This window comes from Pipistrellus hanaki, assembly GCF_964339955.1.
Source record: "Pipistrellus hanaki genome assembly, chromosome: 1".
In the NCBI taxonomy this organism is placed as follows: Eukaryota; Metazoa; Chordata; class Mammalia; order Chiroptera; family Vespertilionidae; genus Pipistrellus; species Pipistrellus hanaki.
Genome location: NC_140503.1, coordinates 96,494,012 through 96,510,034, shown reverse-complemented (window position 1 = coordinate 96,510,034; position 16,023 = coordinate 96,494,012). Strand labels below are relative to the sequence as shown.

The window sequence follows — 16,023 nt, the reverse complement described above, 5'->3', positions numbered from 1 at the left end:
CAGGCATTTCTGCCTCCTCCTTTTGCTCAGATGTCTGCCTGACCTTGATGATTTTCTTTTCCTTGTGTTCTGTCTGCTACTGCCCTGCTCTAGTCCCTCTGCTCCCAGGAGGCCTCGTTCCCCCATCCCAGCTCTCCTGAGCCCCTTTTTGCTCCTCCTCCCTCATCCCTGATCCTCATGATCTTCTCCCATTTTCCTGAGTGTGAATGTATCCCTTTGGCAGTCTGGGAGTTTCCAGGGGCTGTAACCAGGGCTCCTTTTCATCCCCAGCCAATCCTGGCTGAGCCTTACTAGAAGTGAGCAACTCTGGTCTCCCAAACTTCTCCCCTCGCTCCTTTGTTTTCTCTTAATTGAGCACTTGGACACGGGGCAGGGTTAAACATACATGGAGCTCTACAGACAGAGAAAGAATATACTCCTTTATTCCCTGTATGAGAGACTGCTATGGGAACAGCCAGCACTCATGGGGTTTGGGGACTGGCTTGGTCTTGGGGACTCAGCCTTGCAGTGATGAAGATACTGCTAGCTCCACAGATAGGGCAGGTTCAGGTGGGGGCTGTTGCCCCTTCCTCAGAGCTTCTCCAGATAGGAACCAGGTACAAAGCCACGCTGTCCATTCTGTTCCACTGTCCACCAGCCATCCTCCCCTTCTAGGATGACCTCCACGATGTCCCCAACAGAGATGTCCAGCTCATCAGAATTCTTGGCAACAGAATGAAAATGCATCAAGCTGGAGGGGCCTGGTGAGAGGGTCTGGTCGGGTAAACCCCCACCCCAAGCCATAAATTTGAGCTTTTTCCTATGTAGGCTGAGTTACCTGAAACATGCCCATCTTCCTGGGCTATAGAACAAGGCCTATCTCTGGGCTGGGGCAGCGCTTGGAGACATGGGGTGTGGGGCATAGGACTCAGCCTCCTGTCCACCCCAGCCTCCTGGTTTGTCATTGTAGGCCTCCCACAAACCTGGCTTCTTCCCTGCTGTCCCTTCTCGCACTCTGCTTCAGGCACACAGTGACCTTAGCAAGTCAGGGGCCAGGTCATGACCTTGCCTAAGGGGTACCATATATAGCCTCCCCTCTGCTGGTGAGCTCTCTTGAGCTTCCTCAGTTCTGCTTGCCTCTTTCACAACCACACAATCCTTCTCCGGGCCGATCTCCCCTGCCAGGGACAAGGTTTTGGGAATCAGTGTAATCTACCATGCAGCCCACCTAGCCCTGAGTGGGTGCCTGGGCTCAGTCCAGATTGATATGGGGTCTGTCTCTATATCCTTCACCCCAAAACAGGGAACAGTTCAGACTCTGTGGGGAACTCAGCACAGCTGCCCTGTGACTCCTTGACCCATCCTCTCCACACAGACCTCACAAAACCAAACTGAGCTCAGTTGTGGGATTTATTCTGGCCATGTTTTTGGCACCTAATGCCATGGAGAACAGAGCTCTAACCTGAGGGTGCAGAGCTTGAAGCTTGGACCATTTTCTGTAGGTAGCCCACGTTCTGCTATCTGATTGTACATGTGTACATGGATGCACACAAGGACATATACAATGTCAGTATCTGGGCACCACATGTGTGCGTGTGAACAGATTCAAGGAGACATAGACCCTGGTACCATATTCATCAACATTCACTCAACAGATACTAACAGAGCCCCTCTTAAGTGCTGTGTGCTATAATACTTTAAGGGCAAACACCCAGAGCATACTTACAGTTCATGTGCCTACATATGAACTCACCCTTGGGTATCCCTGTGCCCTGCTGAGAAGGAGAGAAGGGAAATGGCCTCACCTGGGCTGTGTAGTCATAGATCACCCTGTATCCTTGGGCTGGCAGGGGGGGTCCTGGTGCCTCCTGCACTGCGACAGCAGCATAGACATCCTCATTTTGATTGGGGATGGGAGTCAGGGTGTCTGTGGAGGCTGAGAGCAGAGTGAGGCCTTGAGCCCACCCCTTTCATAGGAAACTGATCCCTGGAGGCCTCCTGCATGTAGCGTCCCCAGAGTGGCTTAGCTTTTTTCTCCCCATAGTAGTTGGAGGGCCCATCTGGGCATGCAAAAGTTCCCTCCTTCACCCTCAGCCCCCACATCACACCCAGCCAGTTACCTGCAGAGGCTGCCGACTGTGTATTCTTGGGACTTCCATGCAGCAGCCCAGAGAATCTGAGGACAGGGAAGAAGCAGGTAGGTCCTTCAGGGAGGGAATGAGGCAGGGAGCCCTCAGAGCTCTAGTGGTGGGGCCACTCCCAGTCTCCCGACTCTGATGTGATTTATGGGGTGCTTCTCTCAGGCATGAGCGTTCCCAAAAGGGTGGTCCCAGTGGCCTTATTCCAGCAGCATCCTTTCAGAACCTCACACTGTAACCTCCTCTCGGCACCTGGCCCCAGCAGGTCCTTGCTCCAGCTTCCTCTGATGGGCAATAAGCCATCCTTCAGAGGCTGGCACACTCACCCACTGTGATCATCATCTGCATGGGTCTAGCTAGCCTGCCTCCCTGGCTTCCACTCCCCAAACTTCTCCCCCTGTCAAGTCCCTGCTCTGCACCTTTGCATCCCCTCTCCTGTTCACTGGCAATGCCTTGCACCCCAGTCTCTGCCTATTAAAGCTAAGTCTTTCAAAATTTGACTCCACCAGGCAGCCTTTCCTGAGGCAGGTACGCAGCATCAGCCTCTACTTATTTATCCTTTAGCACTGTTGGCTTCAAGGGGTAACCCCAGTATCTGCCTCTTGCTTGTTCCATTTCTTTTTTGAACCTTCATAGCTCCAGCTCAGTCCAGGGCTGAGCCAGGCACAGGGAAGGAGTGAATTAGCCCAACACTGCCTATTGCAGGATGGGGAATGTCCAGCCTGTGGACCATATAAGGCTCTCAAAATCATTTGTCATGTTTCATTTCTGTCCTTGCTTGACACTGTCCCAGGCAAGCTTTTTCATCCATTTTTTTAAAAATGACCACCTATGACGGGATGCAGGTCCTTATTGGGGTTGCAAGGAGATCTAAATAACCCAAGATATTGGGTAACATTGTGAGGTTGTGAATGTCCTTTTTTTTTTTTTTTTTCTGGGGTCACTGCCTTGTTGAAGTTCTCAGAGAAGAGTGCTGTGCTCCCTGCTCTGAGCTGCGGTAGTTCTCATGAACCTCTGTTTCCTGGAGGTTTCCTGCATGGGGCTCCTGAGGTCTTGGAAATGAGCAGTCCTCAGAGGGCTGACAGTGACATCAACAACCTCCCCTGCCCAGTCCCACCCCATTTTTATTGTCTACTTCCCAAAGGCAGGGACTTCTCTGCACAAGGTTGGCTGGAGAAAGGCAGCCATGGAAGCCTCAAGCTGGAGGTTGGGCACAGGTACCATGTGAAACCCACAGATGCTCCTAGATTAAGGTGACCAGATTTTAACATTGGTAAAGCGGGACACCATTGACAGGGGGTTGGGGGTTCTTAATTAAAAATTTGATCTACATGGAGCAACAAAAATTTTCATAGAACGCAAAAATAGTATTGTAATATATTTTTTCAAACTTCAACATAAGTACAATTTACAAATAAATAAAAAAAATTATGTATAGTATTATTTTATTCTTTGGCATATTTCTCATCTGAGTGAATTTTTTTTGTAGATTGCTGTCATTTTTTAAATGGTCATGAAAATTTTTACAAGAATTTGTTAAATTATATTTCACACATAAAGTGGCTTTCAAAGTCTCAACACTAATTGTAAAGTAAGTCCTAAGTGTCACTTTCAAGGTTGGCGCTAGACTCTTTGCTACCACTATAAAATATAAATAATACGAGTACTGTCTGCTACATTCAAGAAAATTTATGTATTTATGAAATAAATAAATAAATAACTTACCTAAATTATCTGAATAGCTGATTTGTAATGACATCACTTGTTTAACTAGCTTACTAGCACGCAGTATGATGTGTATTGTCTGAGAGACAGTTACAAAATGTTTTCACCATTGTGAACTTTGATAAGCAGTTCTCGATAATCAGTTCTCAACAATTATTTGTTATTATTAAATTTTAACATTATAAAATTAACAAAAATAATATAAAACTCATATCCTGGCTAAATAGCCACATGGCCGCCGAAAACCATATATTCCCTTCCAGTTCTCCCACCGTTCCCTAGCTTGTCATGCGCTCTTTCCAAAAATCGGGACTTTTTTAAAACTCCGCGGGACAAGGGACAAATTGTTAAAAATCAGGACTGTCCGGCCAAAAGCAGGACGTCTGGTCACCTTATCTTAGATGCACAGAACATTACCCAAGGCCTAAAGCAAGAGGGTCCTTTGGTTCTGAGTCTGATCCCAACACTCATAGCCCTAGACCTAAAGAAGGGGAGTGACTTGTGCAAATGATACACTGAGATATGGCACTAGGTCAGGGAAGGGCTCCTGAAGAGCTTGGAGAATTTTCCCAGAGTACTGGTTGTAGGGCCTGCTCCTATGCCCTGAACCTGCACTAGTGGGAGAGTGTTGCCATTGCAGCCTAATAGTCCAGGGCACCAGGGTTCAAGATAAAATGAAGTCAGCCCAGAGGTTGAAGCTTAAGGTGTTTGCTGGGACTCCTTGGAGCTCTCAGCATTCACTAATGAATAAGTTGGATGTGATTATTTGTTTAATGCCTGGGGTAAGGGTGTCATGAAACCAGGTTGAACCTGTCTTGTCTCTAGAGAGTACTCAGCACCTGAACACTGCACATAGTAGATGGTTAATAAATACATGTGAAACAGCACATAGTAGATGGCACATAGTAGATGGTTAATAAATACATGTGAAACAGCACATAGTAGATGGCACATAGTAGATGGTTAATAAATACATGTGAAACAGCCAGGTGCAGGAGGAGAGTCTGGACTTGCTTCTCCCCCCTCCCTACCTTTCCCCGCCCCACATCTGCATCAAAGTGGGTATCTCACCTTTTTATCATGCCACAGGAAGGTTGTATGCCAGGACTTCCAGATGATATGGTGACTTCCCGATCATAGTAGTTCTGGTAGAGTACTGGAGCTATAGGTAGCAAGCTGTGAGGTCCAGGGCAGGGCAGGAAGGACCTCACCACCTGATACTCCAACCTGTCCCCATCCAGAAAATCAGACTGGGGCCCCACTTCCCCATCCTGGCTCGGGCCTGCCCTTGTATTTGAGGAACAGGCATTTCTCACTTCCATGAGATACCCCACTGTGGGCACCACCAAGAATGAATTTTCTGGTCTCATAATTTAGTGGAACCAAAATGGCTGGAGTAGAGGCTCTGAAGAGGCTCTCCATATACACTCCCTTTCTGAGTATTATAGTGTTTCTAGAGGTCTAGTGTGTGAAATTTGTACAGCGGGGGTGTTTCCTCAGCCAAGCCTGCACCCTCTCTAATCCAGGACCCTTCGGGAGATGTCTGATCGCCAGTTTAGGCCGAATTCCAGAAATCGGGCCCAAACTGGCAATTGGACTTTTCTCTCACACTCCTGGACTGCTGGCTCCTAATTGCTCACCTGCCTGCCCGCCTGGTCACCCCTAACTGGCCCCCCACCCCTCTCGCCAGCCTGATTGCCCCTAACTGCCCCCCCCCCCTGCCAGCCTGGTCACCCCAACTGACCCCTCTGCTGGCCTGGTTGCCCCCAACTGACCCCCCCGTCCCCACTGGCCTGGTCACCTCTTACTGCCCTTCCACCAGTCTGGTCACCCCCAACTGCCTCCACCCCATCAGCCTTGTCACCCCTCATGGTCCCCCCACTGGCCTGGCTGCTCCACGCAGCCTGCTTGGTTAGTCGTTTCGTCATTCCCTCACTAACCCCTCCTGCTGGCCTGATCCCCCCATGCAGCCTGCTATTCAGGAGTTTGGTCATCCCCTACTAACCCCCCTGCTGGCCTAGTGTTAGGCAGCCATCTTGTGAGGGCATGAGGGTTACTTTGAATATTGCCTCTTTATTACATAGGATTAAGCTCTGCTCATCCTCTACCTTAGGGGACTGTACTATCCTTGGCTCTTCTCTGAGATCTGGCCACATCTCCTCCACCCAGAAGGGGTCTGTGAACCACCCCAGTCCTGTCTTGGCAGTTGAGGCTCAGAAAACTTGGGCAAGGATTCCTAGGGACAGGCAGGCATGGACCCAGAGGCCATGCTGCCTGTGGGGCTGAGCCTTACCTGGGGGCTCAGTGCCTGTACTCTTGGCCTGGATGAAGCTGTTGATGTCAGCTTCCACACTGCAGCCTTCCAGCGTCACCCGAACCTCCTCATAGAGCTGGAGGTGGGAAAGAACAGAGGCTGAGGGGCCAGGCCTCACCTCAATGTTCATCCTCGTCAAAGCCTTCTTTCTCTATGAGTCTGAACTCTGGCCAGGGGCTTCCACCACATCAGCCTCCTCACAGGCCTTCTATGCACAGCACAATGTCTGTATTCAGAAGGGTTTTGGGGTGTATCTGTCTCAGGCCTTCCTGAGGGGTCAGAGTCCTGGCTGATGGCATCTCCTGGTTCTTGAGCACCTCTTATGCACAAGATCCTATGCCAGGGACTTAACTCACTCCTTCTATGGTAGATATTATTCCCTCCATTTTATTTTATTTTATTTTATTTATTTTTAAATATATTTATTATTGATTTTTTTTACAGAGAGGAAGGGAGAGAGATACAGAGCTAGAAACATCAATGAGAAAGAAACATCGACCACCAGGGATGTGCCTGCAACCATGGTACATGCCCTTGACCGGAATCGAACCTGGGACCTTTCAGTCCACAGACTGATTCTCTACCACTGAGCCAAACCGGTTTCGGCTATTCCCTCCATTTTAGAGATGAGGAAACTCAGTAGGAAAGTGACTTGCCCAATGTCACAGAGCAAGAATTCAGTGCATCTGGGCTTCATTCCAGTATGGCAGGATCCAGAACCCATCTTCCTTCCTCTTCGATAGGCCACCCAGGTGGGTTCAAGTCATTTGGGTCGAGGGACCCAAAACCCCACAGCGCATGGAGGAGATAGCAGGTAAAGAACAGCAGTGAGCACCAGGGAGTCAGAGCTGCCTCAAGAGAGTTCATGGCTCTGGAGCTACATTAACAGTGGTCAGAGACCCTGGTAGAGTGGTATTGGCCCCTTTCTGCTGGGTAGGTCCCACCCCAATCACCCAGCATCTTCAGCTAGCTAAGTATGGGAACCAAGACACCCAACAAATGTCTGGGGGGACAGAAAAGGGACTGGACCTCAGTTCCTACAAAGGGGAGGGCTGGATCAGAGCAGCCCAGCATCCTCCAGCCTTTCTGCAGACCTCTTTCCACCTCTCTTCCTAGCAAGGGCAGAAAGAGCACGTACTTAGAGTAGAGTCAAGATCTTGGACTAGGGGTGAGGAAAGAAGGCAGATGCCATGGAAATCACAAAAGCACAGTCTTCCAGCAGCAAGGCCATAACCCTATGCAATACTGACTTCCCTGTCCTTGGGGTCCTGAGCGCAGAGGTTGAAGCCTAAGGTGTTTGCTGACAGACTCAGAGGAACCTGGGCATACTGTTGCCCTCTCTTTATGCCCCTCCCCTCCCAAGTCACTCTGTACCCTCCCTGTCCTTGGCCCCCTGACCTCATCATCCTTGACACACTGCATGGAGAGCTGGTTGCAGTGCACCCATAGGGCATTTCGGAGGATGGTCAGCCTGTCAAACTCTTGAAGCTGGAAGGCCTGGTTATGGGAGGGAGGGAGATGAGAAGTGAGAAGGGAGCTGCAGAGGCAGGCCAGGCTGGGCCCCACTCAACAGCTCAGCTGGGGTTGACAAGCCAGACTCCCTCTGCTGAAAGCCAAGTTTAACCAAAAGACCCTTGCTGGTGGTCTCCACCCTCACATCTGTGCTAGCACCACAGGCTTTTGGTAGGGAGGTTCCTTGTGGGGTTCCTGCTTCCACCCTCTCTCCAAGCCCTACCACACACTGGAAAGGCCCCGGGAAGACATTGTGAGAGGGGCAGTCCTGAGGGGTCCAGGGAAGCTATGGGTTTTGTCTGAGCCTCAATTTTGGTTTCAACAAAAAGGAGTGAAGGATGCCTGCCTGAAACAAAGGGGGCCAGGGCATACAGCCAGGCAGTGGGCTCCCTGGGTTAGGGACCCAGCAGGGGACTAGAGAGTGAGTGCATGAGTGAATGAATGAAGGAATGAGGCCTCTCCCCCTCCCCCACTGCCTTATTTCCCCCATGAAGTGGCTGGAGCAAGGATGCATGTCTTTCCTATTTTGTAGCTGGGGAAATTAATGCCCAGGGTCACTCACCTCACAGGTGGTTTGGTGCTCCTGCTCCCACTCGCCCCGCACTTTCTCCAGATGCTCAATGTTCTGCCTGTACACCCGCTCTAGAAACACAAGTAGCCTTCAGGGAGGCCAACAGCCTAGACACTGCTTCCACTGCTCACCCCTTTGCTCCTGCAATGCTCCTGCTCAGAGTGCCTTCTTCCTAAGCTAGACCTGCCCTGGCTGCTGGTACCTAATCTGGACACTTGTCAGGGCCACCCACTATGGTGCTTCTCCTTTTGGGGTGACTCTTAGCTCTCTCCTGTGCTCTGTGTTGCCCAAGTCTGGAGTAGAGCACATATATCCAAAGTCAGAGTCCAGGTGTTTTGTCATCCCTCAGTCCCACCCTCTAACTTTCCAGATAAGAAACCAAGGGCAGAACAAAAGGAGAGTAGAGAGGAGTATGGTGGCTGTTGGCTGGGGACCCAGCAGGCTTGGCCATGACCTCTGTCCCCAGAACTCTGGGGTTCACACATCCCCTGGTCATGGGAGCAACTGGGTCCTGGGAGAGGCAGAGCCGAAGGGGGACCTTTTCCAGGAGAAGGAAGCAGAATGAGTTTTCTGACCTAAGAGGTATGCTGGTAGAAACAAGTGGAGTTGGGGTTTTGGCATCAGGTGAAGGACAGAGGAGATAGACCCAGAAAAGGCAGTGTGTGTGTGTGTGTGTGTGTGTGTGTGTGTGTGTGTGTGTGTGTAAGAGAGAGAGAGAGAGAGAGAGAGAGAGAGAGAGAGAGAGAGAGACAGACAGACAGACAGACAGACAGACAGACAGGAGAGGGTTGAGTGGATCTGTCTGCCATGATGGTGACTGTGAAAGTCCTGTGCTCTAGAGCCTGAAGACTTGGTTTGGAATGTAGCCAACACCACTATTAACTCTGTGACCTTGGGCAAGTTACTTAACCTCTCTGTGCCTCAACTGCTTAAAAAAAGGGATAATAATAATAATATCAGTCACCTCATAGGATTGTTGTGCAAATTAGTTAAAAAACATGAAAAGCACCAAGAATAGTCTTGGCAAATGAGAGAACATGAATGTTTTTATTTTACTTTCATAAGTATGGAAGTGAGAGTGATGGCACCTGTGAGTGACACTGTAGGCACCTGTGAGTGTGTATATCCCCAGGGTAGGAAAGTATGCAGTGTTGGGAGGGTCTGTACAATCCACCACCTAGGTCTAAGGAGACAGGTGGGCCACGTACCTGCCTCCATGGCTGAGTCCTTGCACTGCTTGGCTTTGTTCTGGCTCTGAGGAGGCAAAGAAAAAGCAGTGCTGAACCTCTGTCCTGGAGTCACCCAGCCCCAGCTTAGGACACCCAGCCTCCTGAAGTGCCTCTGTCACCCCCCTCCCTGAGCACCCAAGGGACAATCAAGAGCCAACTTATGAACTTTTACTCCAGCATCACCCCACAAAGGACCACAATAAAAAAGGTTTTAATAAAAAAGAAGTAAAAACAGAAACTTGTAGCCCATGAAAACTAGATGTCAGGACCTAGAAAGAGAAATACAGATCAGGAGCCAGGACCTGAGGCTCCATGTGGCCAGTGCTGAATCTACTGGTAGGGAATTGGACTCTGGCCACCAACTTTCTGCCCCTAAATTCACCCTCAAGCCCCTGTCCTCTCTGGCCTCAGTTTTCCTGTATATGCAATGGGCAAGTGATGTTCTTGGGCTCTGGTAGCTCTGCTACTTCCACTCTGGCCCAGAGACCATAGTACCCTGTTTCCCCGAAAATAAGACAGTGTCTTATATTAATTTTTGCTCCCAAGATGCGCTAGATTTTATTTTCAGGGGATGTCTTATTTTTCCATGCACTGGGTCTTATTTTCGGAGGATGTCTTATTTTCGGGGAAACACGGTAGTCATGAGCTTGGGCTCTGGAGGACCTAGGTTTGGATCCTTTCTCTGTTGCTTCCTGGCCCTGAGACCTTGGACAAGCCACTCACCATTACTGGGCCTTAGTTTCCTTTCTGTGATATGGGCCCACTGCACCCTTCTCCAAGGGTTATGTGAGAGTTAGTCTCTGCTCTCATTGCCCTGTGATTTCTGGGCCTAGGCTGCAGAGGGCTTGCTTTGAGGAATTGGTCCTTGGGTGTAGCCTGGAGATGGCAAAGGCGGATCAAGCTGGCCCTGTCAGTTCATGCCCCAAGATTCTAGGATGGAAATGTGAGGTTCAGAGGGGTGGGCAGCTAGCATGTTCCATATGCAGACCTTGCCTGGGGGGGAGGGTATCTACCTTCTTTGCCTTACCTACCCTTTCCCAGCATATGGCCTCAGTGGCCTCACACACCTTTTCCACCTGTTTCTGTTGACCATTGATGCTAATACGCTCGAAGGCCTGCTCGGCGTCATCTGCGTCCCGGCACTTCTGCTCATATGTCTTCTTGGACTGGAGGTGTGCAAGGTGTAACTTGTGGGGGCCCAGAGTGAGGCTCCCTGAGCCCAGTCTCCCTTCTTCCTGTTGGGGGCTATGGAGGAGAGGGGGCCTCCTCCCCAGGGACAGGGATCTGAAGGTCCAGAATAAGAGGGAGAGGGGATCTTGTTCCCAGACCCCTACCCACCGGGGACAGCCCTGCCCAAGGCCCCAGCCTTTTCAAAGGGGAGGTCACATTAAACCACCAATAAGTCCCTGAAAATACCACGCATCCTCATGATACTAGTAGCCTCTGCACATGCTATCCCCTCATGGAGCCTTTTTCCCCCTCACCCAGTATTCTAAGAGACACAGCTCAGGGGTTCCTTCTCCCTCCACTCTTGGAATCTGCAGCTGACAGCATGTGGGCCACTGTCTGGGACTGACCACCTGCCCATCTATCAAGAGTCTCCCCTGAGCAGTGCCAGGGCTGATGCATATGGGGCTTTGGTACCCAGTGCAGTCCTGAGCACGTGGATGTTTCTGGATAAAGATCTGAGGCAAGCCCTCTCCCAAGTGCCCATCCCAGCTCTCCTGGGGTCTACACTTTGGGCTCTGCATTCCTCACAGCCCAAGAGCCTTGCACTCACCTCCATGACCTTCTTGTAGAGTAACAGCTTGCTCTTCTGGACACGGTCCATGATAGCCTCATACTGCAGGGGACATGAAGCTCTTAATGGGGGGCTGTGGCCTCTGGACGGTCCCCTACGCCAAGAGAATGGGGCTTCCCTGGGATCATTTAGTAGGGCCTGTGCCAGTGGAGAGACCTTAGGCAAACCACCTGGTCACATACAAACACACTGAGACACATGAGTAGGGAAGTATCTTTCCTCCTCCCCCAGCTCTGAAAGGCATAGTGACAAGATGTCCTCCCTCTCCCACAGTCTGTTCTTTCACAGTTGCTTCTCAGAATAGAAAGCTAGAGAAGACCAGGACATGTGTATGATACTGTGTTCTCTCATTGGCTGGTTTCCCAGGACTTGGTCTCAAGCTGGAGAATATCCAATTTACATGTATATACACACACAACACACACACACACACACACACACACACACACACACACACACACACACTCCTCACTCACAAGCCTCTGCACACTCACAGCTGTCACACACTGTGTACACGCTTTAGTTCCATATGACAGGCATGCAGTACACACTAACAGCCCCCCATGCTCCTACTGCTCCCACTGTTCCTACTTGCATACGCAGTCCTTCACATACACACTCACGGAGTGCCCATAGACACCATGCACAAGTATACACAAGCAAACTCTCATGTTCCCCTATCAGGCCTATTCACACTTAGTCATGACCCCACGCAGGTACACAGGCCATTGTACCCTCAACACTCCTCCCAGGCAGCTTGTTCAAATAGAGAAGACAAAACTCAGCCTAAACAGAGAATTGGTATGTGCTATGAGAAGAATCGGAAATGAAATGACCCTCATGTTGGAGCTGGAGCCATTTTGTGTCTGAGGTCACAGTAGGGCCTGTGCCAGTGGAGAGACCTCAGGCAAGCCACCTGGTCACATATAGACACACTGAGACACATGAGTATGCTCATAGGTGTGCACACATGTGTGCCTACACCCCCTCCCCACACACATACGCACATGCCCAGGCATGTTCACACACATGCCCACGCAGACTTCCCCTAACACTGTATTACAGTTCACAACTTGTGGAGGTTCTGGCCAATCTGGGGAAGATGTTGGTCTGTCCAAAATAGCTTTCGCAAACATATAGACCTTCTGGCCACAGGAGAGCTTAAAATAGCCAGGCTGGGGCCTCACTGTCACAGCAAGTGCTCTGCATGCTCTGCAGGCAAGTCTCCTCTCCAAGAGGTCACCTGTTTCAGCATCTCAAGATAGGACAGGCTTCTGGAGCTAGCTTTGGGGACCCACTGTCTGCCCAGGAACCCAAATTAAGAATCCCTAAAGCCTGAGACCCTGCCTGACCAGATGGGCAGACAGGGAGTGCAGCCACATTGCATTTCTGTGGCCAGAGCCACTAATTGGAGCTGGTGCCCTATCTGCGAAGACTAACAGGGGCCTGGTCTGGATCCCCAAAGGATTAGGCAGCGGGAATAAGTGTCCCATCTTGTAAGAAGAAAACTGAGGCACAGAGAGGGGAAGTAGCTGGATGAGGACACCCAAGCCCAGCCTAGCCCCAACAATAAGCTGACACCTTTTTCTCTTTTACAACTCAGTTGTATGGACTTTTCCATTTCCTTTATATATCTATATCTATATCTATATCTATATCTATATCTATATCTATATCTATATCTATATCTAGATCTAGATCTAGATCTAGATCTAGATCTAGATCTAGATCTAGATCTATCTATCTATCTATCTATCTATCTATCTATCTATCTATCTATCTATATTTCACAAGAATACTTTCTCTCCAAGTAAGAAATGTTTCTGTGTGCTGATGTCTCCCTCCCAGTCCAGAATACCACCCTTATCACTAAGACCCTAGAATCTGAGCATGTGTCCTCACTTGTCTTCCCAGCAGGCCATATGCTCAGCCAATCAATCTCAAGTTTGGGAGGAGACTCTGGGACACAGAGATCACCAAGCTCACCTCTCACCCCACCACTGGAGCTTTCCTGACACAGAGCCTTCCACCTCTGCTTGCATACCTCCAATGATGAGAACCTCACCTCCTTTCCATGCAGTTCCTCCATCTAGGATCAGCCATGCCCTACACCTGGGTGAGAAGTATTGTGGATGCTAAAGTAAGCATGGCACCCCCTACTCATAGTAGGCTCTGTTTGCCCTCTCAGCCTTGGGCAGTCATGCAGAGTGGCCAGTGACTTCCTCCAGGCCTGCTTTTCTCCCAGAAGAACAGCTTGGATCTTTGGGCTCAGAACCAGTCTTTGGGTGACACCCCAATTTAGTTTGCTCTCTTTGGATAACTCCAAGCTATCACTGTCCCTCTACAGTCTGCTGTGGTAGGATGGTCAATAAGACAAATACCTTCTCCTCTTTCTGATGGCTCAGGGAAGGACCCTCAGGGAGCTCCTAGGCCTGTGAACTGAGCCCTTCCCTTTTATCTTCAAATCTACCTCACCCGCAAACCTGGGGTACTGCCCCATACTCTATGGGCTCTCTGGCCCCAGAGACTTTATTTTGGTTGGAAGTCCTTAGGTCACTCACTCACATACATTGACCTAGTGTCCATCTCCCACCACCTCCAGAGTGAAGATCACCACCTCCCACTTGGGGTCTTGGTGATGGAGGAACACCCCAGCACCTGCTTCACCTTTTTCCTCTGCTCCTTCTGCCTCTCTCGGAAGTCCTCAAGGCTGCGGAGCTCCTCACGCAGGGCAAGGGCCAACTGTATGTGGGAGTTTCCAATGTCTTCCATTTCTGAGGGCAGAGTATAGACATTGGTCCCATATCAGACCAGATGGGTGTCAGCCACATGCACATTCACCCCACCTAATCTAGCTTTTGTCGTCTCAAATCCTTCGTTAGTCCCACAGACCTGTGTGCAGCCTAAACTCCTCTCCAGGCCAGAATCCATCCACCTCTGTTTATGGTCCCAGAAGTCCTGTTCCCTAAAGCCTGGGGAAGAAGATAGTTGGGACTTACGCTGCTTCAGGGAGTCAAAGGAGGCCCTCATGGAGCTGCAAAACAGAGAGGCCAAGGTCAGCAGGAGGATAATGCAGTGGAACCGGAAGTCTCACCTGGCCCCAGGGACTTTATTTTGGTGGGAAGGCCCTAGGTCACTCATTCACATACACTGACCTAGACCCAAGGGAGCTGGGATTTCTAGAAGGCAAAGCTCTTTCTTTGGAAATTATAAAGCAATCAGATCTCCCCAATGGGGAATGATCCTGGCTTTTGCATGTCCTCAGGGCCCCTTTCCTTCCTCCTTGGAGCCCTTCTCCTGGCTGAAGTAGGAGAAGGTAAGGTTTAGACCTGGATTTAGGCAGCTGGTCTGGAGGATATTTTGGAGGAAGCTAGATGGGAGGGGGCAAGCAGGGAAGGCGTGAAGGAGGAGAGAAATGGGGGGAGGCAGCAAAGAGAACAGGATGTTCAGATGAGAACAATGGGAGGCTATTTTTGGCCCCTGGCTGGGGTGGCTCAGTGGAGACTGGTGACACCTGTGAGGGGGACCTAGGAAGGAAGATAAGTAGTTTATTTTATGGTGTGCTGAACCTGAGGTGCCTGAGAGAACCCAGAAGAAGGAGGCATGAGGCAGCAGGGTGGGCAGCAGGGAGAGCAGGAAGGGAAGAGGCTGGTCCTGGGCATGGAAGGTAGGAGAAGACACCAGAGGGTAGGGGTTGCCAGATGGGGCAAATAAAAATACAGGACTGCAATTAAATTTGAACTTAGATTAAACAACAAATACAGTTTTAATATGTATTCCCCATTAATATTTGAACATACTTATATTTAAAAAGCTCTTGTTATTTATCTGAAATCCAAATTTAAATGGGAGTACTGTATTTTATCTGGCAGCCCTGCTGAGGGGGCTCTTACCCAGAACCATGAACCAAGTTGAGGCCTAAGTAAAGATGTTGGAGCCTAGTCAGGACCCAGTTCTGTCTGCTGATAGATAATGGGGCACCATGAGACAGAGTGCTCTTTGGGTCAGAAACAGTGTGGGTGGGCAGAGTGCACATCAGCTTTCAGAGGGGCGAGCTCCCTGTTCTGTGCAGGAGAGCAGTGATTTGAAATCCCAGCATAGGAATGCAGCAGGTCCTGAATAGGGGCTCTTGTGCTGGATTCCCACATGCAGACGCTAGAGCCAGGCAACCTGGGTTCAGTTCAGGCTCTCTGTAACCTTGGACAAGTTAATTATATCTGTGTCTATTTTTGTAAAATGGGGATAATAATAACACAAACAGGATAGTTGTGAGGATTAAATGAATTTATATGTACAAAGCATCTCTGTTGGGATCCAGATATTGTTGTGCAGCCCTTTTCTGAGTCCACAACAGCATACCCCACCAGTCCTGGGGGTCCCCCAGGCCCCTGAACCTAACCTGAGCTATATCTCCAGTGTTCCATGTTAAAGTTTGCCCACTCTCTGGGAAACTGAGGCCAGAGCATGGCCAGGTTTATTGGAGTCACAGTAAGAGGCAACAGGGACGTGTTCTGTCCTGGATGCATCTCGCAGATACCCTTGGCCAAGCCTTTCGCAGGTCCCCTGGTGGTGCCCTCTTGTCTGCATCTCCTAGCAATCCATGCAAAGCAGGCTTCCAGGGGACTCCTTCGTCCCATTGGACAGTCAGGGAAACTGAGGCCGAGCAGATGCAGCACACTGGCAGGACCCGGGGCCTACTCAATGCCAGACCCTAGCCCTAAACTAAGTGAATTTCAAAGTGTGGTTTGCACATC

General features: G+C 50.1%; 1 protein-coding gene across 3 annotated transcripts in view; it reads right to left on the bottom strand.

Moving 5' to 3' along the window:
• Positions 1-398: 398 nt before the first annotated feature.
• PSTPIP1 (proline-serine-threonine phosphatase interacting protein 1) overlaps positions 399-16,023 on the bottom strand; it is a 41,918-nt gene continuing 26,293 nt past the window's right edge. For 2 of the 3 annotated variants that reach the window (XM_084876874.1, XM_084876875.1), the window contains exons 4-15: positions 14,269-14,303; positions 13,937-14,043; positions 11,249-11,311; positions 10,536-10,634; positions 9,448-9,493; positions 8,231-8,310; positions 7,555-7,653; positions 6,136-6,232; positions 4,914-5,004; positions 2,100-2,155; positions 1,785-1,915; positions 399-702 (exon numbers count right to left, since the gene is read on the bottom strand). In XM_084876874.1, coding sequence (XP_084733000.1) covers positions 571-702; positions 1,785-1,915; positions 2,100-2,155; positions 4,914-5,004; positions 6,136-6,232; positions 7,555-7,653; positions 8,231-8,310; positions 9,448-9,493; positions 10,536-10,634; positions 11,249-11,311; positions 13,937-14,043; positions 14,269-14,303 — 1,036 coding nt within the window. In that variant the 3' untranslated portion in view covers positions 399-570. Of the gene's footprint in view, positions 1,755-1,784; positions 1,916-2,099; positions 2,156-4,913; positions 5,005-6,135; positions 6,233-7,554; positions 7,654-8,230; positions 8,311-9,447; positions 9,494-10,535; positions 10,635-11,248; positions 11,312-13,936; positions 14,044-14,268; positions 14,304-16,023 lie in introns of all 3 variants that reach the window. The other variant, XM_084876876.1, reaches the window with a different exon arrangement.